The sequence below is a fragment of the Buteo buteo genome, chromosome 3 (assembly GCF_964188355.1).
Source record: "Buteo buteo chromosome 3, bButBut1.hap1.1, whole genome shotgun sequence".
Lineage (NCBI taxonomy): Eukaryota > Metazoa > Chordata > Aves > Accipitriformes > Accipitridae > Buteo > Buteo buteo.
In genome coordinates, this window is record NC_134173.1 from 41,268,157 (window position 1) to 41,292,597 (window position 24,441).

The 24,441-nt window shown below is 39.5% G+C and overlaps 1 protein-coding gene across 2 annotated transcripts in view; it reads left to right on the forward strand.

Moving 5' to 3' along the window:
• Nucleotides 1-24,441, forward strand: part of PREX2 (phosphatidylinositol-3,4,5-trisphosphate dependent Rac exchange factor 2) — a 189,535-nt gene that overhangs the window by 45,019 nt on the left and 120,075 nt on the right. For both annotated transcript variants that reach the window (XM_075023413.1, XM_075023414.1), the window contains 6 exons: nt 6,256-6,327; nt 6,402-6,524; nt 8,397-8,501; nt 11,310-11,411; nt 13,159-13,320; nt 23,167-23,300. In XM_075023413.1, coding sequence (XP_074879514.1) covers nt 6,256-6,327; nt 6,402-6,524; nt 8,397-8,501; nt 11,310-11,411; nt 13,159-13,320; nt 23,167-23,300 — 698 coding nt within the window. The remainder of the gene's footprint in view (nt 1-6,255; nt 6,328-6,401; nt 6,525-8,396; nt 8,502-11,309; nt 11,412-13,158; nt 13,321-23,166; nt 23,301-24,441) is intronic.

The window sequence follows — 24,441 nt, forward strand, 5'->3', positions numbered from 1 at the left end:
TTTTTGTGTGTGTGTGTTTACTTCTGAGTTCATGTTTACTTTAAGGAAAGAAGCCAGGGATGCTCTTGTGGGCAGACTGATGCCCCTTTGGGTCTGATGAATGGAGAAGGGAATAGTTTGATCAGTTGTGAAAAGAAATTAGCACTAGAATGGAAAGCATTGCAGATGTGGTCCATCTATTCCCCTGTCCTTATAGGCAGCAGAATCTGAAGCCAGCTTTGAAAGTGGCTCTAGGTACAGTAGGGAGAAAGAATATGTCTGACCTTGGCTGATGCTCTCTCTGCTGCTTGTGATTCATCCAGTCCTGCAGGCAAGATGGGAGAAACAGGTGGTGCCTCAGCTGGTGAATTACTGGAGAGAGAAGAGGAGTCTTTTGTTCAGTAGCAGAAGCCAGCCTGAGCAGCTACTGCCACTGCTTCTGGCACAGGTTAATGGGAAGAGGAGGGTAAGCACACAGTGCTTACCACAGCTGTTATTGCTGCTAGAGTCTTCTCTATTGAAATTGGGTTTTTTTTTGTGGCAAAATCAAGCAAAAGTGCTTCAGCAAAACCGTCATGGTGTTCTTCTGGGACCTGGAATCTGACATGCATTAATTATAGTGCGCCAAACCTCAGACTGCTGTGCAAAATACTACCTCAATGTCTGTGAGCCGAATTAGCCATGTTAAGAAAATACATTTGGCTAGTCACCTATAATCTTGAGCAGTTTTCTTCCCAGGTATAGGTAGGTCTCTGTGTTCTCTCTAGGATTGGAATATTGTGAAAAGGAGCAAAATATTTTCCACCATCCAGATGCCTATAGATACACTGATAATGTAAAGAGAAAACACAAACACCACAAGTATTTCAGCTTTGTGTTTCTAAATTCGTGAAGATAAGCGTATTATCATAGACACTTATAAAAATTGTAATATATGAACATTTTCCTTGTTGTAGGTTTCTTTTTGGATTTTGTCTTTTGACAGTGTGCAAAATAAAATTTTATTCAGTTTTAATGTACAAAACATCTTGCTAGCTTTATTCAGCAGGCTTCAGTATGATAGATTGGGCACTTCAGTTGAACTAGTTTTGCTAAAGTGAAAATATACAGGAAATGACCTTACTAAAATATATATATATATGTTTTTGCAGTCCACCTTGTTTTTGTTTATGACAGTATAGATTTAAGGATAGAAAAATGTTACAAGAAGTCTGAGAGGAAAAAATAAGTAACTTTTAATTCTTTTTTCAAGCAATAAAGAATATTTCTTTCTAGGCTCATAAAAGTAGGATGATTGCTTTCAGAAAAATAGTTACATATATTTTGTGACCCAGGTGCTCTGACATAATTTCTTATCTGTCGAGAAGGCGAAAACTCTTCGTGCCCTGGGAATCTTCTGCAGGCAGACTTCTTTGTCTTCCCTGATTCCATTCCAGATGTCAGAGAAGTCATTTGTGCTCTTGGCAGCTTCTTGTGCTATCTGTAGTGGCGGTGTGTTTTTTTTTGTCGTCGTCCCCCCCCCCCCCCCCCCCCCCCCCAACACACAGAGCAGCTATGGAGAAAATAAACGCCACCAAACAACCCAACAATGCTACTTTTATTTTGATAAGACCAGAAGTAAAATCCCCATAACAGGAACTCAGTGTGCATTCGCTGTGAAACACGCTGCCTCACAAAATGGCAGCAGATCAACAGACAGGCAAACACATTAGGACTTATTTGGCATAATGAACAGATTCCTTTATAATTCTTTGAATTTGGATTTTCAGTCTTTATGTTTGAATTTTCAGTCCCGATGTGTCTTACAGCTGTGTGAGGAAAAGGGTAAAAGATTTAGAACAGGGACTAGTACAGAAAGTATGTAAAAATATTTTGCAAGTAATAAATACACAGTCATGAAAAAAGGATGTCGTTATCTTCATTGATTCTATTAGTATGGAATCTTCTCCAAACATTCTGTGTAATTCTTTGCCACATTCCTGAAAGGTGAAGGTGAATTACCTTCCTCCTTACCAGCGTGGTAGAAAGACCCCGAGTCATAGCCAAAAATAGAGTTTTTATGTCCCCAGAGTCATAGCCAGAAATAAGAGTTTTTATGGCCCCAGTAGGACCCGAGTGGAATTAGGAAACCTTAGCCCTAAACTGTTACCTTACATATTTTATGTGTAGCTGCTCCCCTATTCCAAAAGACTCAGTTGGTACCCCACATTTTGGTCTGCAAGTTCGTCAGACTGCTAAAGATGTGCCTCTTCATGTTTAGATTTTTCTCAGCATTTTGGGCATTTCTTCTCCAAAGCAGCTATACACTGCTCATTAGATGCCATTTTATGTTAACAAAGTTTCCAGAAAGATGCTTGAGGAAGTTTAGGTTTGTAATTTGAATTTCAAACTTTGCGGAGGCAGGGGTTGTAGCAATCTGAGTGACTCAAGGATATTCCTAGAATGACTAAGTTTTCCATAGACAGCTCTAAAAATTGGCAAACAAAACGGGATTATTTATTTTTTTAAATGTAAATAACAAACATCCTCTCTTTTATCTTTTCACTTCATCTGATCTTTTAAATTTAGACTGCTGTTTATGGTACCCAGCCAACTTGCTCCTCTGAAATGTTTCATGGAGATCTCTTAACTCTGAATTCAGGAAATCAGCAAGAGTCTGGCTGTCAGAGAGTGCCAGAGGCAGCGGATCTCCATTTGCAGTGCTGCAAGGGTGAATCCCTGTACCACAGCAATGTAGCTAGAATGCTGGTAGCATATGATGAAAATTTGGAAAATTATGTTATGTTTAAACCATATGGCTTTGCTGTTACTTGAGAAAACTAAGAACTGAAGGTAAATTAAGGGAAACTGTGGAATCTGCTTGAAAAGCTTTGAGGTTCACTGTCCAGGTGACAAAGGTCTGGAATCCTGGAGCGCACAGAGATGTGTTATTCTCTGCGCTTGATGTTGTGGTAAGAAACATCTACTCTAATGTAGATGAATCTTGAAGTAATGTCAGCAAGACATGCAGTATAGTCCAGGAAACAAAGATGAGTCATGATTTACTGACATGTGTGCGTGGTAAATGAAATTGCCTTAAGTTTGAGCTGATTTTTCGCTTCGGTGGTTTGGTTTTTGGTTGGGTTTTTTGGTTTTTTTTTGATAAGAATGGGAATCATGTATGCCAATTGATTGCTACAGTTGTTTGCTCAGTCCAGGAGCAGGGGCTGTTTAGCTGTGTCCTTGCAATTTGTAATGCTTTGCTCCTTCATGTAATGTGCTCAGTAATAAGTCTGGACTTTGAGCAGCAGACTTCAAGCTATGGTAGAATTTTTAGATGCCACTCAGTGCTGTCTTTCAGAGGAGTTTCTGACTTTTTGTGTGTGTCCAGTTCTTTAGTGAATTGTAAATTGGCTGAGATGTCCATTTTACTTTTCTTTCATGTTTTTTACAGGTGTGTTTTTTTCATTGATTAGTAATAGTTTATGGAGTTTATCTTCAAAAGGTTTTATAAATTTTTTTCTGTTAGCTCAGCAGCTGTCAACTTCTGAGTATTTTCTGGGCTTCCTAATATATTTTCCTTTTAAGGTCTGTTATTTCTATGACGTGGTCCTCCTTAAAGTTGTGTCTATAAATGACCTGCTTTTTCTTTGTTTACTAAATTTTGAAGAACTGTTCTTGGTTGTCCTCAGGTGCTGTTCAAATAATTTTGGAGTCTTTTGAATAGCTGTGTCTCTCTCAGACCTACTGTGCGTTCATACAAGTTCAGAGACATTTATCTTTCCGTAGTCGCAGTGCTGGATTAAGGTTATTTTACACTGTAACAAAAGAAATTACTTCTCCATCCTCCTGCCTGGTGACAGTTGTCTGTTCTCCCTAGCAAAGTCCCAGAGGTGTTGTGTGTGGAGTCGGTGGTATCTCTGTGTTCCAGGAAGGGAGTTAGTAAGGGCATTTGCATCATGGAAACCTGGGTTTCATCATTGCTTTGCATTACTCACTCCGCAGCAGGTGAAGTCTGCCAAGGATGGTTCTTGGTGGCAGGTGGATGGAGGCGGACACCTCCACCCCTGCCTGCACTCCCCTGAATTCTTACACCACTCTTCTAGAAAATGTGAGATTATTCCGGTTATTCTGAGAGATGTGTGGCTTTGTAGTGCTTTCATGGGAGTGCCCTGTAAGATTCAAATGTGGGACATAGTGTTAAGGTTTTTTCAGGAAGCAGATCTGCATTGATAGGGACAGCAGGTGGCAAATCTGTAGAAAAAACTGGCATTGTGACTACACTACCCCTGCAGTAGGAGTACAGCAACATAACATACAGGCTTTTGCACCAAGTTGCTGGAAGGGGCTGAAGTCATCCTAGGCCTCCCTACCTTAATTAGTGACTTGTGTCTGGGTTCTGTGAGAGTTTGGATTTTCCTGGATTCAGTTTCTGATAACCTCTGCAGATGTGGGGTCTGGGACAGTGCTGCTTGGACAACGCTGTTTATTGCAGTTGATGTATACTCTTCTTGACCTCATGACTCTTGGCTAGCGTCTTGAGTCACTCGAGAATAGCTAATGCCCCAGCTCCCAGATGGTTCTCAGTTTTGCTTTCAGCCAACTGAATGTTCACCTTCCTTCACAGTTACAGGAAATGAAGATCTTCTGGGATAACATGAGTGCAGATGAGCAGTATGTTTGGTCTGTGGGGAAATAATGTGAACAGAGAGAAATTACAGATAGTAAAAATAGACATGAGTTTCAGAGGTAGTTCTTGTGATTTTTTTTTTTCCTCTCAATTCTAAAGTATATTTAATACTGTTGGCTGGTTTAATGAAAACTTTCAAAAATTAATTTAGAGTCATACAGTTAAACAGGCTTTCGCTCTATGTGGGATTGGTTGTATACTGCACAGGCGATGCACAGAGCAAATTTGCCATAACCCCTGTGGATATTTGTAGCAAGGAAGGATATAAAGGGCTGTCGTCCACCAACAGTTAACTGCTGCAAATGAATTAATGGCATTTTTTACCATCTATAAAACATTAGAAAGAAAGCACAAATTGTCAGGGAAAAGAAGGGTTTAAAGAAGTAGAAAATCTACATCACTGTAGAGAGCAACATACAATATGCTGACAATATGCCAAACTTAATTCTCTTTATGTCCTGGATAACTAGATTTGTCTCTTCAGTAATAAAAATGTGTAATGCCAGTTACATAGTCCTCTTCAGCAGAGAAAGGATCACTGCTTGGGAATGAAAATGTTTAAGTCCCAGCAGAGAGAAAAAAAGGGATGCTGTGACTGCTATCCTTCCACACAGGGGTTATTTATTGGCTCTTTTATGGAATTTGCACCACGCCAGAATTTAGATGAGTTCGTGTACAGTGTACAATGCACAGTGACTTGGAGCTAAATGGTTATGAAAGACATGACATTTGTGCACTTGTGGTGCCAGCTTTTAATGACTAAAGAATATGCGTGTCCGTGTGAAGAGTTATCAATGTAAAATTTTATTCTACAGTGTGCAGATGTTTTCAGAAAGTACCCAAGTCTTTGTAATGGGATGAATTCATAAAAATTAATTATATGCTTTGTACCTGAACTGATTTATTTCTTTTGGAATGTCTTACTGTACATCCCTTCTTGTTGTTTCCAGTTCTGGAATGTGAAATATAGAAAACTTACTCTTTTGGTATTTCATTAGTAGTATTACTAACTTCTCATTTGTTCCCCACGGGTGAGGTTCTTGGGGAGGGAGGAGTGAACATTTTCATTAAGCAAAACCAGGTGCAGCTGACTGTTGTTTAAGCCAATTTACTTTACAATAGGTTTGATTATTAATACATCTAAAATCTTACTTGTGGTTACTATGGTAAAAGTTGCATTTCATAATAGTATCTCCTAACTAGTTTTAATTTAGAAATTAGCGGCTTATTTCAGCTTGTCTTGTAGTCAATTTGTAAAGTGCTAGAGAGAGATTTTGAAAATGACTCATTTTGCACTTGCTTGATTGTAATGTCAGTGCAGGGTGGAAGTGGTACTTCAGAGAACGTTCAGTTTCTCAGCTTCAATAATATTTCACTGTTTAACTCTTTTTAACACTATGTAGATAGGGTTTTATATCATGTTAGGGTAACAGGACTACTAAGTGCTTTATAAATCAAATACTTGTCTTAGATTCTGAATAATATTCTGATGTGACTTTATATCCAAAGCATAAGAAATTTGGGAAACAAATTATAAGCATCAAATGCCAACAGTTGTTCAAGTCTTCTTGAAATAACTTTTTCCTTATTTGCTTTGTTTCATGCAGGCTTTCCTTCACCGAATGATCCAGTGTGCTACAGCCAAAGTGGATAAAAATGTCACAGAAGAGACGGTTAAGGTTAGTGTCCTAATTGCATAGTTCTTCTGTTTTGTATCTGATGTTTTATTTATGTATGTTGTATTCTTTTGCAGATGTTGTTTTCAAATATTGAAGATATTCTTGCAGTTCACAAAAACTTCCTGTCCCTGGTGGAGGAGTGCTTACAGCCAGAACCTAATGCGCAGCATGAAGTTGGAACCTGCTTTCTTCATTATGTACGCTATCTATTATTACATCCTTATTTCACTTTTTTCCTTTACTAATTGTCCTTATTAATTACTGTCATGATGATGAGTGTACATAGTCATGAGGACAAAATATGAGTTGATTGCATAATGTAGAGTACTTTGAGGTCATATCTTGGTTACTGTAATTTCCAAAAAAAAGAGGGGAGGAAAATGAAGAAAGAACATATCAAATGGGCAAACTTTTGTTGTTTCATCACTTTTTTATTCACCAAATTAGCCCAGACTGACAAACCGAGTCCTGCAGCGTGGGCAAGGCTGGTGCCTATAAGTGATATGGAGGTACGAGGATCAGGGTTGCATGAAACAGCAAAAGTTAATAACATACTTTATTTTTATTCTCCTTTGATGCTAGGCAAAAATGTGAATATTTAACAAAGAATTGCATATGCTGGGTAAAATATCTCCATGGTTCTGGACTGTGAAGGTATTTTACTTCTCACAACTGCAATACCTCCACAAGTATATTTGTATGTCCTGTAGTAATTGTTTTCTAGGAGTGTTATTTTTTCCTGTTGGAGCAAAACAAGGATGTCAGTGTTACAGAGCTGTGCAAAATCAGGACAAGTTAGTTTGCTTTCAGTTGTAGACCTAACAAAAAGTCTAGGTTTCATTGTTATCTCTGTTTAGAGTCCCATTTGTTTGCTAAGTCTTTGTTTATTCATTGTGGAAGGAGAAAATTTTTAATGGTTCATAGAAACATTTTACAGCAGTTGAGTTTTTGACTCTGCAGAAGTATGGATCATGTTTGCAAACAAGTGTTTGCAGACAAAATAGGTAATGATGTCAGTAAATATGCCACTCGTGCATTTTCTTCCTGTTTTTTAATCCTATGTTTTTTGTGGTAGTCTGGCCTCTGAAATTTTTCAGCAAAACCTTACAAAGTTCAACAAAGATAAATGTAAAATCTTGCACCTGGGAAAACATAATCCAGGAGTGCAGCACAGGCTGGGATCTACCCGGGTGGGGGGCAGCTCTATGGAAAGGAACCTGGGGGTCCTGGTGGACCACAAGCTCAGTATGAGAGAACAGTGTGCTGATGTGGCAAAGCAAGCCAACAGAATGCTGGGTTGCATCAACAAAGGCATCACCAGCAGAGATAAAGAAGTCATTATCCTACTCTACTCAGTGCTTGTCAGGCCATGCCTGGAATACTGTGCTCAGTTTTGGTCCCTCCTATAGAAAAAAGATGTGGACAGGCTGGAGAGGGTCCAGAGAAGGGCCACAAAGATGGGAAGCCTGCTGTATAAGGAAAGGCTGGGAGAACTGGGTTTGTTCAGCCTTGAGAAAAGAAGGCTTAGGGGAGACCTTATCACCATGTTCCAGTATTTAAAGGGTGGCTACAAAGAAGGTGGAGATGCCCTTTTTACAAGGAGTCACATGGGTAAGACAGGGATAATGGGTACAAGTTACTGCTGGGGAGATTCTAATGAGGCACAAGAGGAAGATTTTTCACAATGAGAATGATCAGCCATTGGAATAATCTCCCCAGGGAAGTGGTGGATTCCCCAACATTGGACACTTTTAAAATTTGGCTGGGCAGGGTGCTGGGCCATCTTGTCTAGACTATGCTTTTGCCAAGAAAGGTTGGACCAGATGATCCTTGAAGTCCCTTCCAACCTGGTATTCTATGATTGAAATTCCTAAGTGATGTTTCCAGAATGTTCATAATTCTAATTTGAGGCTGGACCTCAGATAATAAACGTAGGAGGAAGAGCTGACCTTCCAAAATGAAGACTATATTAGCTATTCAGCTTTGAAAAGTGTTCATTCCATGTTTTATTAATTAAAAAGACAATCAAAATGGCAAGTGAAGAACAATGTATTTCTTTGTTTCTACAGAAAGAGAAATTCCGTATCTATGATGAATACTGCAGTAACCACGAGAAGGCACAGAAAGTTCTGCTTGACCTTAACAAAATAAGAACAGTGCGGACGTTTCTTTTGGTAAATAAACTTTGAAGTGGTGTTCTAACTTAGTATTTTTTGACTGGGCAATGAATTGTTAGCATTGTCACCTCTACCATGTAACAACTACAAGCACACCTGCAAGCAGTTAGCAGGCAGTTTCAGCTGGGGGTGATGTTTCCAGAGGAGCAGGTTGTGTACGTTGTATTTTTACTGCTGCACTTGGATCCATGCATCATACAGCATTAGGCAGCGTGCCTTGAACTTGCTGACCAAGAGACAAGGGTGTAAATCCAGCTATGTCTGTAGAAAGGAAAAAGAATAGGATAAGATATATGAGGAGGGATAGGGAAAGAAATTATAGAAAGGAAGCTGAAAGACTCATCAGAACTTCTGAAGAGAAGGTCCATGTTCTGGTACTGTAGCTGCAGCTGTGCCAGACAGAAAAATGTTTTGTTACGGATCATAGAGTAGCCATCCTGATCTTAGATGCTGACTTAATCTGAGGTCAAAAGAAACAGCTACACAATTAGTCTTTCACTTTATAGGACAAATAAGGAGGTGTTTTAAAATGTTAAGTGTGACGGTCCTCATGATTTTCCCACAGCAAAACCAGTTTCTGTGTAAATACTGAGCTCCCTAGTAGTTGACATTAGATGTTAAAAAAAGGGTTCAGCGTGGAATGATTTTTGTGTTTTCCTTCATGGTGTCCTGTGGTAACAAGGTCAGCTTTGAAATGTGGGGCCTACTATATTAGAACTTAAATACCTGAGAAGATGCTCATGGATATGGTATCAAATTTCGGAGTGATCAGATCTGATTATTGCATTTTGGGACTGGAGATCAAATGACACTATCAGCAAAGCATCACAGGTATGGTTAAAAAAAAGATGATGCCAATAGTGGCAGTATCACAAATTAGATTTAATTTCATTAACTATTTTTAGTATGCAGTAGGCTTTCACTACTGCTGTTGACAGAGTTCTTGGTGAAGTTGCCCTATTGCAGCTCACTACATTTTTGAAAGATACTGGATCTGACTCCCTTCCTAGCTGCATTTATTTACAGCCAAGTTAATGAGCATTGTAGGAATTTCCTTATTGTAGGGGGGTACTGGGTGACGTGAAGCGCCATCTGCCTTTTTGCTAAGAGTCTCTTGTTCAGCAGTGTTCCATTCACAGTTAAAAACAACTTCAAAGTTGTCCTGTTTTTCCTCAGCGGTTGACACAGTATCCTTCACCCTGCCCCAGATTGAGGAGCTTCACACACATGGTTCTTGTATTGGGAGCAGCATGGCCAGACTCAAGAAGAAGGGGTGAATGCTGACTACAGAGACAAAAAGCAAAATACTCCGGAGAAAGATTGCAAAGAGCTTGTTTTGTGAGAAAGGAAGCCAAGTGTGCAGTTGTGGCAGTTCATGATGTGTCAGTGTCATGTACTCCTGGGCGCATGCACAGGGCTTTCACGTCTGTTTTGGGTTCCTCGTAGATTCAGGACATGTCTGTAGAGTAAGCAGCAGCAGTCTCACCTAGAGAACGGGAGGTCTGACTGCACTTTGAAAGTACAGTTGAAGCCTTCTAGCCAGACAGGACAATCCAGGTCATTAGAGATGTGATTATCTATAAATAATTGGGAGCTGAAACCAGACTTTTGAGCCTTTAAGTATAGAGGCAGTCATAATATAAATCTATAGTCTTTATTGCCTTTATCTTGCTTGGTCTTTATCAGTAAAGCTTTTTTGTTGGCAGGTTAAGTGAGATCCTTTGGGATAAAGGATCCTTTAGGCTAAGATAGAAACTAGTTAACCATGAGTACAAAGCAGAGACTTAAGGGTGGGTGTAGAGATCCCCATAGCAGCACTGGTTATGGGGTATGTGCATTGTGAGTTACATGCTGAGTGGAGTGGCCACCCAGTTGTGTAGCCTCTGTTCCATCAACAGACTTGTGGCCTGCATCAACCTACCATCTGGCTGTGTTAAACTACTTTGGTTTAGTGTCCTCAGTTTAGACATCTTGCTCTTTGAAGTTGTAGATTATCTCATACCATTGCATCACAATGCCTTCTCATCTCTCCATAAAATTATTTTCATTGTTACTTTAGGTCTTTATGTACTTACACTTAAATTCCAGCAATTCCAAATATTTGCTGTGATGTCCCTTGCATGCTTCGTTATCCCAAATAGCCCTTATTCTTTTCTCTGTCAGCTGCTTTTTCATGGATGTTTCTACCCCGTATTTCATGTATTCTCTGTTTCCATAGTTGGATGTCTTGTCAAAACTAACATATTCTTTAGCCCATGACTAAGGTTTTTTTTATTCATAGCACATCACATTTAAATATAGAAGCATGTAAACAGAACATTTTTTTTTTTTTTCCTGCGTGTGTATTAGGATGGCCTTGTTCAAACATTTCAAACCGTCTTTGATGCTACTTAGTATTGCAAACACACCTTTTGGAAGCAACAGCACCTATAGTGGTCACCCTGAATTGTTTTTATTTTTGTTTGTTGAAGTATGAAAGCATATTTTTAGCATTTTATTTACTGTCTGTTATTTTTAAACTTTAAAAAAAGCCCGCTTTTAATCAGACTGGATGAAGAAGGTACCTAGGGGAGATGCCTGCATAATACCATTGTGGCTTCCTTGTCATGTGTGATAGTCAATGTCCCTGCCTGTGCATGTGTTCAAGCCTGTTCTTTTGACAGTCTTGCAAACCTCCCTTATTACATATATGTATATAATTTATATATAGCTTAGCTAATATTGCTGTGTACATATGCCCTTGTCTTTATTTCTGATAATTTTCTCAGGATTTTTTAATAATTTGTAAAACTATTCATGCTCTAGAATTGCATGCTCCTTGGAGGACGCAAGAACACAGATGTACCATTGGAGGGATATCTAGTAACGCCGATACAGAGAATATGCAAGTATCCCCTTCTTTTGAAGGTACTTACAAGATTTTTATTTAGGACTTTATACTTTCTATATAAAACTGGTTGCTAAGCATATTTCCGAACTGCAGGAACAATCTGTCTAAACAGTGAATAATCTCTTTATTATATACTGGACCCAGACCTGCTCTCATTAAAGCTAATGGCAAGTCTTCTGACATCAGTATGAAAAGAACTGAGGAGTTTGGCTGGGTCAAGATGATTAGCTCCCTTCTGCGTCTAGTTGTAAGGTTGTCTCTCCATTGTTAAATGGAAGTGAGCCATTTAAGGAAGTTAAATGAGACTGATTTCAGCTGGGTTTGACCATGCCCTTGCTTAAAATGCATGGGATAGCAGAGTTTGTTAGTGACATGCTTTAATTCTAATTTACCATCAGCAAATGGTAAATGAAAAATATTTATGAAAATGATTTGTAAGAAAAACTGTAGAGTAACAGTAAGATGCTGTAGGTGGTTCTATGCACACTTATATGTTTATCTTACTGTTACAACTTAAAAATTAATGACAAATGTTGAAGTGCTGATAAACCTCCGAGTTACTGAAATTTTTCCATGTTAGGAAATAAAATAATACAGGAAAGTAAATATTTAAAGTAAATATTTAAAACAAACTTTTGCTTAACTAAGATCTAATATTGTTTATTGTGTCAAACTGTTAGAGAAAAGCCAAAGCAGATTCTGCTCTAGAAGCTACCTGAAACCTGATTATTGGACAGTATTTTTCACAATGCGTGTGTGAGTTTAGATCTGAAACATTGCCAGTTGTGAGGCATATGCATTTCATTGCACTGACATAAAAACCTAGAAGTAAACATGTTAAAATTAAGTTTTTTAAAATAAGTTAAAGAATATAATAATTGCAATGAGGTTTGAGTCATCCCAGATATCTGTGGTTTTACAGTTCCCTTGGCCTATTTTAAAATTATTTTTATATTCTTTTTTTTTGAATGAAGGATCTACAGACAAAATGGGAAAATGACTAATTAATTACTCTAGGGGGCAATGAAATGAATATATTTATGTTAAATAAATTTAAATACAGGGTGTGGTGGCAGCAGGGTTAGGGCTCCAGAGGAATGTACCCATGCCTCAGTGAGGGTATATGCACTGCAGGCAGTACGTAGTCAGTCCAGCTGTCAATGGGTGGTTTGTAGTTTGAGATGGCAAATCTCAGATGAATACTAGCAACTCCACTTTCGTTCTTTAGTATGGCTGCCATTACCAGTAACCATCTGAAATCAGTGAGTCACCTAAGCTATTGTTCAGTGCTCTGGTGTATTGCACTAGATTAAACAATAGTGTGGAGCTAAAGGAGCATAGTTTTTTCCCTAAGTTGCAGGAAAGGAAGGTGTTAATTTTGACATAAGTAAACTAACATTTTTAGTCAGAATTATCCTTGCTGTTGATTAGTTCTATCCTGTGGAATATAAAAAACAAAAAAAGACCCACCAAAAAATGAAGCTCAACATGAAGAAACATTGTTGGGGGAAGAAAGTAGCTGAAATGCAAACTTGTTCCTAAGTTGTGATTGTTTTTATTGTTAGTAATATATTTCTCTGGGTTTTAGTGTCCTACTAGGACACAACACTGGAGGGTTTACTATTTTTTCACCTGGTAAAAAAGAAGTATGGCTACTTTTTGATTTTGTATCCTAGTCGATTTAAGTCTCCTGTAATGTACCTTTAGAAATCAAAGACAGGTTTCTTTTTTCCTTTTTTTTTTTTTTAAAAAATGTCTAAATAGGAGTTACTGAAGCGGACTCCAAGGAAGCACAGTGACTATGCGGCACTAATGGAAGCCCTCCAGGCCATGAAAGCTGTCTGTTCCAACATAAATGAAGCCAAGAGACAAATGGAAAAACTAGAGTTTTTGGAAGAATGGCAGTCTCATGTTGAAGGATGGGAGGTACTGTTGTAAGATTTGTTGCTTTGTTTATTGAGGAGGGAGTAACAGTTTTCAACAAGCATATATTGCACTTGTTATTGTGATCCTGAGGTACTGTCACCTCCTCAGTTCTGTGAAATCACAGCTTTTATTTGGTATCTACTCTGTAAATTAAGTGTTGTCTGTGACTGAGCATCGTTGTATAAAATAGCAGGCTTCCAGGAAAGAGGGCAAATATTTAGGGTTTGACTTAGAACATTGATCATTTACATCAACATGTATGTGTGCACATATACACATCTATAAATCCTAATATAACTGCTTCTCTGATTTTACTGCTGTCAATGCCTGCCTAATAGCATTTTGTCTGGTTGAAAAAAATTTGATTATTTATTATTGATTAAGCACTGAGTCTACAAGTTTTTGTCAGCTTGTAGTAGTCCCTTACTATTGGCTGAGCTAAACTAACATAAATGCGTTCAACAGAATCTGTGTAAGACTTGTTGGGTTTTTTTAATTGTTTGCAAATGGTAGAGCTTTAATGCTTTAGTTTTGTGAAGAAACCATAGGTCTGTCTCTGAGTTAGAGTTTTCCATAGTAACCAGAAGAGCCATCCTTTCCTCTAGATAACAAGAAGATCAAGTAGTTGTAGCACCAAAATCTTCCTTTTGTATTATTTTGAGCACTGTAATTAGTTTATACAGAAAAATAGTTGTAGATATGAGTGTATCATTAAATTGCCTTAGGTGTTCTGTATTGAAATTTCTCAGCTGCCGGCACTGAGGTGAGAGGGAAACACAAGTGAACTCCCAGTAAAAGAAATACAAATCAAGCAATGTAGACATTTTTTAAAAAGTCAGTTTGGAATATAATACACAAGGTTTTTACTTCAACATGGAAGTAGTTCTTTGCTTTTTTTGAATACTTTGCTCGAATGTGCTACTTCCTAAGAGAGCTGCTTAAGAACTAGAGGAAGAGATTTTATCCCTTTAAGCTTTGTGGAAGGCTTGCTGGCAGGAAAAGTTAGCAAGAATAATGTATTTTTTGCACGTTAGTCTGATAGACTGAGACCCGATCTTTCAGCTATGTAGTGGGAAATGGCATTTTTACAGTGCAGAGAAAAGAAAGGGTGAGGGACACTGATAGGACAGTGAATCAGAGAAAGCTTTGAGATAGACCTGTCTGAACTTTAACTGTCAGATTTCCCCAAGAAGTCTGACAACTAAAAATTAGACTATTGACTAGAAGAGTCAACTTTTAAGCGGATATTCATAGTAATAGATAAAACAGCAGAAACAAAAAAGAGTTTCTACACAGCTCTGTTCCCTCCCTACATCTCCTGCTTACCACACCTGCTGTTTCTTGAACTTGCTGTGCCTAAGGATGCACTCTGCTTCTGCAGCAGTGGATTCAATCTCACCCTGCTTCCAGAAGGGTTCAGCAGAACAAGCCACTATCTGAAAAAGGCATAAAAATTACACAGAACAAAGAACCCCCTGAATACTGCCCGTGACACTGCAAAATTATTTCCTGTCTGCTCCACATGAAATCTCCTGATGTGTGGACGTATGCATACCTTTGGGGGGTTGTTAATTGAGTAGTGTAGGAAGGTTTGATTCTTTCTAAGCGTGGATTAAGCAACTAATTTTACTTTAATCAAAAGTTTTTGTGTTTCTTCAGTTCATTTGTAGGATTTGAAATGTGTCACCTAAGGTATTTTTCCTGTGTAGCAGCATTTTCAAGAACCACTCTTCCATTTCTGTAATTGGGGTAGGTATAATTTAGGGCAGAGAAGTCCTCTTATGCCAGAGTTCAGGGCACTGTAGTCTTTTGGTACAGGACTGTCACTATAACACAATCCACAAAAATTCACTGTGCCTCAAGAGAAGGAATTTTAGCAAGTACAAAAGCTATATAATTGCTCGTCTGTATTCAGATAAGCCTTTCTGCATTTAGTCATAATCCTCAATCTCAAAAAAAAAAAAAGGCATTAAAGACAAATGACAGAGAGTGTGTACTCATGCCATGATATTGTTCATAGGATTTTGAAAAAGAAGGGACTACTTAGGTGAAGTAAACCTCTAAAAGTTGTAATTGAGAGGAGGTCTGGTTGACCTAACGCTTTCCAAAAGAAGCAAATAGCTTAACAGCTGCTTGTTTAGACTAGGTGAAAATAATTTTCTTTTTGTAATTAGCTTGGACTTGCTGTCATCAGCAATAACTTGGAAAGATTAGTATATGGGAATATTAAAACGCATTAGACATGCTTGTGCAATAACTTCATGATAGAAGCAATAGCAAGTTAAGTGCTTACGTTGCTGAATATTTTATGGCAATGAAATTTGTTGAATAATCCTTATTGCCTATCACTGAGTTTACTCCTATTCTTTTGAACTTTTCAATTAAGTTTTCTACTGAACTGTAGTGATTAAAATTCTTCTACATGCTTTCAGTGCCTGAGTCTTACAGGTATTTGTCAAATCCATCTTAATGAACACACTCAAGTATAAAGTTCCAGTATTATTAACTCAATGCATTATTAGTCATTTAAGTGAGTTAAGAACTGACCTCAAACCTCTAACCCTTAAAAGGGGATCCACTTTCCTGCATTAAGTTTTTTCGGAGTCCTTAGTAAGACATACAGTGGTAAATATGTTTGCTGTTGGAAATACATTAACAAGCGAAGGTAACAATAAGGAAGGGTAACAATATGGACAGAAGCATGTGAAACAGACTTATTCGCTCTGTGCTCAGAATGTGTTCTGTGAACTGTAACATAGTAATTTCCTTCCAACCTTGGTGGTTTTTTTTGTTTGTTTTCTTTGTTTTTGGTTTTGTTTTGTGTTGTCGTGTCCCGTCCTGCCCCCCCCCCAATTTAATTTTAGGATTTAACTTGTGCTTGAACTCTGAAATACTGCCATTGTCTTAAAATAGTATGTTTTCAGTAGAATTATGTGGTGTTTATTTTAGTTTAGCTGATCAGGTTTGATGTTATCATATGGCAACCACAGGGTGCCTAATCTGGCAAAATTGCCTTGATCTTAATATGCGCATCCTTTTCAAACATAATATACAGTTAGTCCTTGAAATGGTAAGAGTTGCAGAATGTGTATAAGAGCTAACAGTATTTTGAATGATTCCCAGCTACAAAAAAAAAATCTCTGAATGCAATGTATGAGACTGGATATAATGAAATAAACATCTGGTTTTATGCATCGCCTAAAAATAAAGAGGCAAACTTGTTGGAGATTTCCTTCCAGAAGGAAATGCTTAGCACATTGCTTGGCCCCAACTAGAAGGAAAGAGAAAAAAATAAAGACTATTTTTAGAATCTGATCAAAGCATGACTTGAATTCCTATACATAAGTGTCATAAAAAGAAGCTTGTGTTTGTTATGATAAAAATACAGATTCATGGAAAAATTGAACATCTGTTTCAAGAAAGAAAATTTTGAGTACAATGACTTTCTCCCTTAATTTCCTAAGTGGTTAAATTTATTGGCCTGAATTCAGAACTTGTGTAGGTGGCTGTCTCAGCTGGAGAATGGCTCAGCAGCTGAAGGAGTCTGTCAGTAAAATTTGCGTGGATGTTTTAGTGAGAGAAGGAAAAATAAAATTGTTGCATTTGTTGTAAACTGGAAACCAAACAACCCATTCTGAGTCACAGGCCAAGTTAGTGACAATAGCATGGGGTATTCTGTTCCTTTCTGTTCCACCATATCATCAAGTAGTATTTTAATAGAGATATCTGGTTTAAACTCCAGAATTTTTAGCCCTTTCCCCTATTTTATTTCTGTTTCCTATGCCCATGTACAAGTACTGAAGAGTAAGTTAATATCTGTCATTTCTGATGTTTATCACTGTTAACGAGCTGGCCACTGAATCAGTACGGTCAGGCCTCGATGTTTGACTGGAATTTACCCAGAATATGTAGGTAAGTAGCTTTTGTAACAAACCAACAAATGCTGCTTTTCATCTTACAGTAGTAAAGGTTATTTATAATGTCAGAGATGGGTATTTAGTGGCTTAAGGATGAGGGGGATATTGTTTTAAATGTCTTGCATATAGTCTCCTTTCCATGCATTTTAAACGCATTTATTTTGTGATGTAGTCATGGTAGCCCACATTTCAGACCTCTTGCCTGAGCTGTTGCCTTAGTGGAATGATAGGTGACTGACTGGCATCCAAAGGTTGTTAAAAGCCAGTTTTACCTAAGTAGCCTGCAGGCTCTGAGATCTTATGGGGTATTCATTTCCACACCAAATATCCTGAAAAAACACATTCCTTGGTGCCAGTGCTACCCACAGGAGAGGACTGCTCTAGAGTTAGATGTTTGGAGTCTTCAATGATTCAGTAGGATAGATGGAGGAAAACCTAGTCTAGATTCACAGTATAAGCCTGCTTTGCAGGTCAGTTTTTTCCAACTGAATCCTTTATATGTTTTGTTGGAAGATGATTAAAACAGGTTTGTTTCTACAATACTGTGGTGGGTTGGCCCTGGCTGGATGCCAGGTGCCCACCAAAGCCACTCTATCACTATCTATCCAGCTGGACAGGGGAGAGAAAATATAACTAAAAGCTCCTGGGTCGAGATAAGGACAGGGAGAGATCACTCAGCAATTACCATCATGGGCAAACCAGACTTGACTTGGGGAAATTAGTTTTTAGTTTAATTTATTACCAATCAAACCAGAGTAGAATAATGAGAAATAAAATCAAATCTTAAAACACCTTCCCCCCACCCCTCCCTTCCTCCTGGGCTTAACTTTACTCCCAATTCTTTCTACCTCCTCCCCCTACAGCAGCGCAGGGGGACAGGGAATGGGGGTTGGGGTCAGTTCATCACACCTTGTCTCTGCCGATCCTTCCTCCTCAGGGGCAGGACTCCTCACACTCTTCCCTTGTTCCAGTGTGGGGGTCCCTCCCACGGGAGACAGTCCTCCATGAACTTCTCCAACGTGGGTCCTTCCCACGGGCTGCAGTTCGTCACAAACTGCTCCAGTGTGGGTCCCCGCCATGGGGTGCAGTCCTTCAGGCTCAGACTGCTCCAGCATGGGTCCCTTCCATGGCGTCACAAGTCCTGCCAGAAAACCTGCTCCAGCGTGGGCTCCTCTCTCCGTGGGTCCACAGATCCTGCCAGGAGCCTGCTCCAGTGAGGGCTTCCCACGTGGTCACAGCCTCCTTTGGGCATCCACCTGCTCTGGCGTGGGGTCCTCCCCAGGCTGCAGGTGGAGATCTACTCCACCGTGGACCTCCGTGGGCTGCAGGGACACAGCCTGTCTCACCTTGGTCTTCACCATAGAATCATAGAATCGTTTAGGTTGGAAAAGACCTTCAAGATCATCGAGTCCAGCCATCAACCTTGCCCACTAAACCATGTTCTGAAGTGCCTTGTCTACGTGCTTTTTGAATACCTCCAGGGATTGTGACTCAACCACTTCCCTTGGCAGCCTGTTCCGATGCCTGACAACCCTTTCGGTAAAGAAATTTTTCCTAATATCCAATCTAAACCTCCCCTGGCGCAACTTGAGGCTATTTCCTCTCATCCTATCTCCAGCCACCTGACAGAAGAGACCAGCACCCACCTCACTACAACCTCCTTTCAGGCAGTTGTAGAGAGCGATAAGGTCTCCCCTCAGCCGCCTCTTCTCCAGACTAAACAGCCCCAGCTCCCTCAGCCACTCCTCAAGACTTGTGCTCCAGGCCCTTCACCAGCTTTGTTGCCCTTCTCTGGACACGCTCCAGCACCTCAATGTCTTTCCTGTAGTGAGGGGCCCAAAACCGAACACAGTATTCAAGGTGCGGCCTCACCAGTGCCCAGTACAGGGGAACAATCACTTCCCTGCTCCTGCTGGCCACACTATTTCTGATACAGGCCAGGATGCCGTTGGCCTTCTTGGCCACCTGGGCACACTGCTGCCTCATATTCAGCCGGCTGTCAACCAGCACCCCCAGGTCTTTTTCTGCCAAGCAGCTTTCCAGCCACTCTTCCCCAAGCCTGTAGTGCTGCATGGGGTTGTTGTGACCCAAGTGCAGGAACCGGCACTTGGCCTTGTTGAACCTCATAAAAGTGGCCTCGGCCAATAATCCAGCCTGTTCAGATCCCTCTGTAGATCCTTGCTATCCACAAGCAGATCAACACTCCTACCCAACTTGGTGTCACCTGCAAACTTACTGAGGGTGCATTCGATCCCCTCATCCAGATCATTAAAAAAGATATTAAACAGAACTGGCCCCAATACTGAGCTCTAGGGAACGCCGCTTGTGACCCACCGCCAACTGGATTTAACTCCATTCACCACAACCCTCTGGGCTCGTCCATCCAGCCAGTTTTTTACCCAGCGAAGAGTGCCACAGGCTGCAGGGGAATCTCTGCTCTCCTCCCCCCCCTTCTTCCCTGACTGGTGTCTGCAGGGTTGTTTCTTTCACATATTCTCACTTCTCTCTCCAGCTGCTGTTGCATAGGCTTTTTCCCCATCTTAAATATGTTATCACAGAGATGCTACCACTGCTGATGATGGGCTCAGCCTTGGCCAGGGGCGGGTCCGTCTTGAAGCCAGCTGGCATTGGCTCCATGGGACATAGGGGAAGCTTCTAGCAGCTTCTCACAGAAGCCACCCCTGTAGCCCCCCCCCCCCCCCCCCAACAAAGCCTTGCCATGCAAACGCAATACAAATACATGGCATTTTCAAATTGACATATTACAAAAATGCTGGTTTCAGTGAAAATACCCCATCAGCTCTAATTGCAGGTAGTTTAAATGTATAGAAACATGAATTGTAGCATAGTAGTAGTGATTTTACATATAGGTTGAGCAACTGTATGATCTTCCCTTGCAAGCACTGAGTATAAATGTACATATGAATGAAAACTTTGAAATAGCGAATTACTTTTCACGTTCAAATTGCTCATATTTGAGATTTCCCTGGTAGTTTTGATTCAAACATTTAATGAAAATGTGTTTGCGTTAGAAGGTTTTGGTAATATTTGTTCCAAAAGTATTGCTTGTAGGTAGTGTAGTACAGTTTTAGCTGTGCAATAGATAGCCTCACCTGCTTCTGGGACAAGGGTGACCTCTCATCCATTACTGCAGCCTCGAACCTTCCCCTATGAGGGGGACAGCTCGGAGTTGGACAAATGAATTATCCTACTGGGCTGGGTATCAACTGTAGCTTAGTGTTCCTGCTGTAAACCTGTGTGGAGGTTCAAGGTGTAGCTACATCCTTCATGAAAGCGTTGTTATAGTCAGCCCTCCTTCGAACTGCATGGTGGATATGGCAGTGCTTGTGTGCTCCCTGCTTTATCCTTCTTCAGGCATGTTTCTCATCCCTCAGGGATGTGGTGGAGAGGAATGTTTACCCCAGGTGTAGAGACAGCAGTGCTTTCACATAATATGCCTTTCCTCTTTTCTCCCTTTCAGCTCCATGCCCACCCAAAGTCTATGAACAGGCTGACCCTAACAGTGTAACATAGTCAAGGGGGTGGCAGGGGATTTTTCTGCACTAGCAGTGTTATGTAGGACAGCCAGATGTGACTTCTGATCCTGTTATCTTATTCCCTTGGACTTCAGCAAATAAAACAGCAATAACAAAATTCACTGACCTGCGGCCACACCAGCATGGGTTGTGATCTTGTCAAAAGGTATCCGATAAGTGAAGTTAACACTGTTCAGTATTTGGATGGGAGGTCTCCAAGGGAAAAAAGTGTCTCTAGAATGTTTTTTTTTCATCATCTAGCAGTTTATATTAGAAAAGGAGAAAAATGAAAACAATAGTAAAGGATAGTAATGTGATACAGATAATACTCACTGCCATATTGTAATGTTGAACTTGAGCCATGAATGAGGTGAATCTTGATAATTCAGGTAGCCTGAATTATATGCATTTAAAATATGTATAAAATATGGTATTTATGACATGATGCTGGCACAGTAGCAGATTTTGCTAGGACTGTTGGGAAAAGGTTGTATTTTTCTACAGTGAAAATGAAATTTTACAATAAAAAGAGAAATTTTTTTTTTATAAAACCCTTTCTATGAAAAAATACACCCTTTCATAGAGCGCTGAAACTGCCAATTCAATTTTGAAGCCTTAAACTGAATTTTTTTGGCTTCCCTACAAAAAACCCCCAATTTTCCAGCAAAGCTGAAGTTTTCTGTAAAAATAAACAAAAAACCTTTAAAAAATATCCAGCCTTTTAAAATGCAAATTATTACTAAGTACTATTCCAGCAAATTTCAAAAACATATTGTTTACTCTTTTTAATATACAAAAGCAATGAATTAGAATGGAAAGAAATGATATGCTTTTTGGTAGTTGTGGTCAGCAAGCATTAAGTGCAGCCCTAATTTATGCTTAATTTATATTACTGAGTGTGTTTTAAGGTGTTTCAGCGTTTGGTTTCAAATAAAAGTGTAAAATTGGTATGCCAGCTTCTGGTGCTGATGCTGTCTTAGAAAGGGAAGTATGGTGTAGTGGCTATAGGTGACATTCATTTTTGGCTCATTTGATCCTAAATGGAAACAAGAGTGGTTAGTTAATGCTGATACTGAAGCTGCTTTATTTAGAGACCTGAACTGCGTTCTAGTGTGATGGTTGTGCAATCTCTCTTATCATCTCTGTAAACAGACTGCATTCTCCTTAGAGCAGTCTGAGCTATTGCTCAATATTCTGGGCTGTGATGTACAAAGGATGAACGGTAAGATGAAGAGCTGAGAGCAGAACCCATGATTGCTTCTTGGCTCTTAATTGAACGCATTTTTTTCTTTGGGGTACTGTGGTTAGATCAAGAAGAGGAAGTAACTACAGCTATTGTAGGCATAAGTCATTCAGAACATGTGTAGATTAAAGCAAAGTCCTGGATTTTGCAGGTTTTGCAAGCTGACTGTTGACTGCCTCAAGTTAGGAAACTCTTCAAACCATGGGTGTATGCTCGATGCATCCAGCACACATAATTGTCAGTAGGATTGCATGGCTGGATGCATATTGCATATGGACAGGACCTCTGTCCCACAGGAGCATGACTTTTCTGAATAGCAAAATACACCTCTGAATTCAAGGCAGGCTTCCTTGAGAGGTAAATTTCTCTTTATAAAGCATAGAAATGCCATGATGTTTTTGTAGAAATATTTTGGGGAAAGTGTTATACTTTGTTAAAGTTGCTTCTTTTTCATTAACCTTTATGAAAATGCCTGCCGCCTTTTCACATGAAAGAATGATCTGCCTTGAAGCAAAAATGAGGCATGGGATGTTTCAACCCAAACATTTAAAGCTTAGCAAAATTCTGATGTCTTCAGAGTATGTTAGGAGGAAGTATACTAGATAGTCTTAGTTGTATGTTAGCTTTGCCTGAGTTTTAAATCTTGCTGGATTTTGATTTTGTGTTTAGCTTGATTTAGTGTTGAAGTATATACCCTTAATGATGTTCAAGTTCCAGGTTGCTTCAGCTTCAAAGTTCATCTTGCCATAGATTATGTCTTGTACAGCCCCATTTTCAGACATTTCTGACTAAATGGTAAAGTTACTGAGGATAAGATTTATTGTGTAAAGCTGGCCTGATTTTTCAGGTGCGGTCTCATGCACAGCTGTAATATGATTTGGAAACTTTAGTGATTAGACTTTATCCATTCAGAAAAGCCACAAACCCTCCCCCGTAGTTAACGGCAATACTAAATGAGTACAAAGCTGGTGTTAAGCATCATTAGAAATTATTATTTAATTACAATGTAATAAATTACCATGAGTTTTATTCTTGGTGTTTCCAGAGAATCATTATGGTTGTGAGTTTGTATAAGAAACTTTTCCTTAATTGGTGCAGAGTCCTTCAGTTCTCACAGAATAAAAAATAATCTCTTTCCAATTGATTTTAGGGGTCCAACATCACAGACACGTGCACAGAAATGCTGCGAAGTGGACTACTACTGAAAATTTCAGCAGGAAATATCCAAGAGAGGATATTTTTTCTTTTTGATAACCTTTTGGTCTACTGCAAAAAAAAGCACAGGTAAATGATTAATTTATACTTTCAAAAAGAATGGATTTTTCTCACAGTAGAGCTAATCCTCTGTGTGCTGTTTCATAAGAATACTTGAACAACACCGAAGTGTCTACTGCAGTTAATTGCAATATAAAAGTCAGCATTTTTAGAGGAGACCTATCATCCGAAGAGAAGTGTATTTAATTCAAACGTTGGAAAGATTTTATACAAATGCAGAATCCAAATGGTGAAGTGCAGGGAGAAAGAATCTGTTTTGTCAGTCTACCACAACAGGTTTTATGATAGCCTCACGCTCTTCTAGAAGGGGTAAACAGACTGAATTTTTAGTTCACACAAATTAGTAGTGTAGCTTATGCTATAAAATAAGTCTCTATAGATTGAAGAGTTTCAAGCCTTGTATTTCTAATTGGGGAAAACAGCTAGAAAGCTGCTGCTTGCTGCGTTGCAAGGAGCAATTCCTTAGTTCAGCAACAAGCTTCTGCAATTAATGTTCTGTGCTCTTATGCTTCCGAGAAATAAGGGTTCTCCTACGTCAGGCATCCTTCTTGAAACAGCTTAAATTTGTCTCTTTGATCCAGAAAATGTTTTTGAGTAACTACTGAATACATATTAGTGGATAGATGCTTGATAAATTCCTAGATACATGATAGACCTTGAGTATGATCTCCAGTAGCACTGCTGAATACCATTATCTTTGTCTCTGCCTTTGCACACTTGTGGATGGTGTCAGAGGAAACTCCACCATTGACCTCAGTGTCTAGTCAAGCAAACTGTCTGCAGCTGCTGAAACTGTTGTTTCATAAATCCAGGTTCCACTGTCATCACTACAGCCGTGTCCATAGGATCAGTGCGAGTGCTGTAAGATTTTCAAGGGTAGCTCCAGATTCGATAGTCAAATTTCATCCTGTTTTTCCAGTTGTCTTTTGCCAGTGCCCTGGATTGTCTGTAGCATCCAGGTGAAAGATGTCTTTCTCTGCACCTATAATAGCCATTTGTTTTGATCAGTGCTCTGGCTTGGCAGTGGTCACATGCCTGTTATAGGATGGATCCTGGCCCAGCTGCTTTTGAAGGCTATACATGAGAGGATGGTCAAGTGCAATGTTAATAGCAAAATGTACGTTTGGTGCATTCGGGTGAAGGTAGCTGG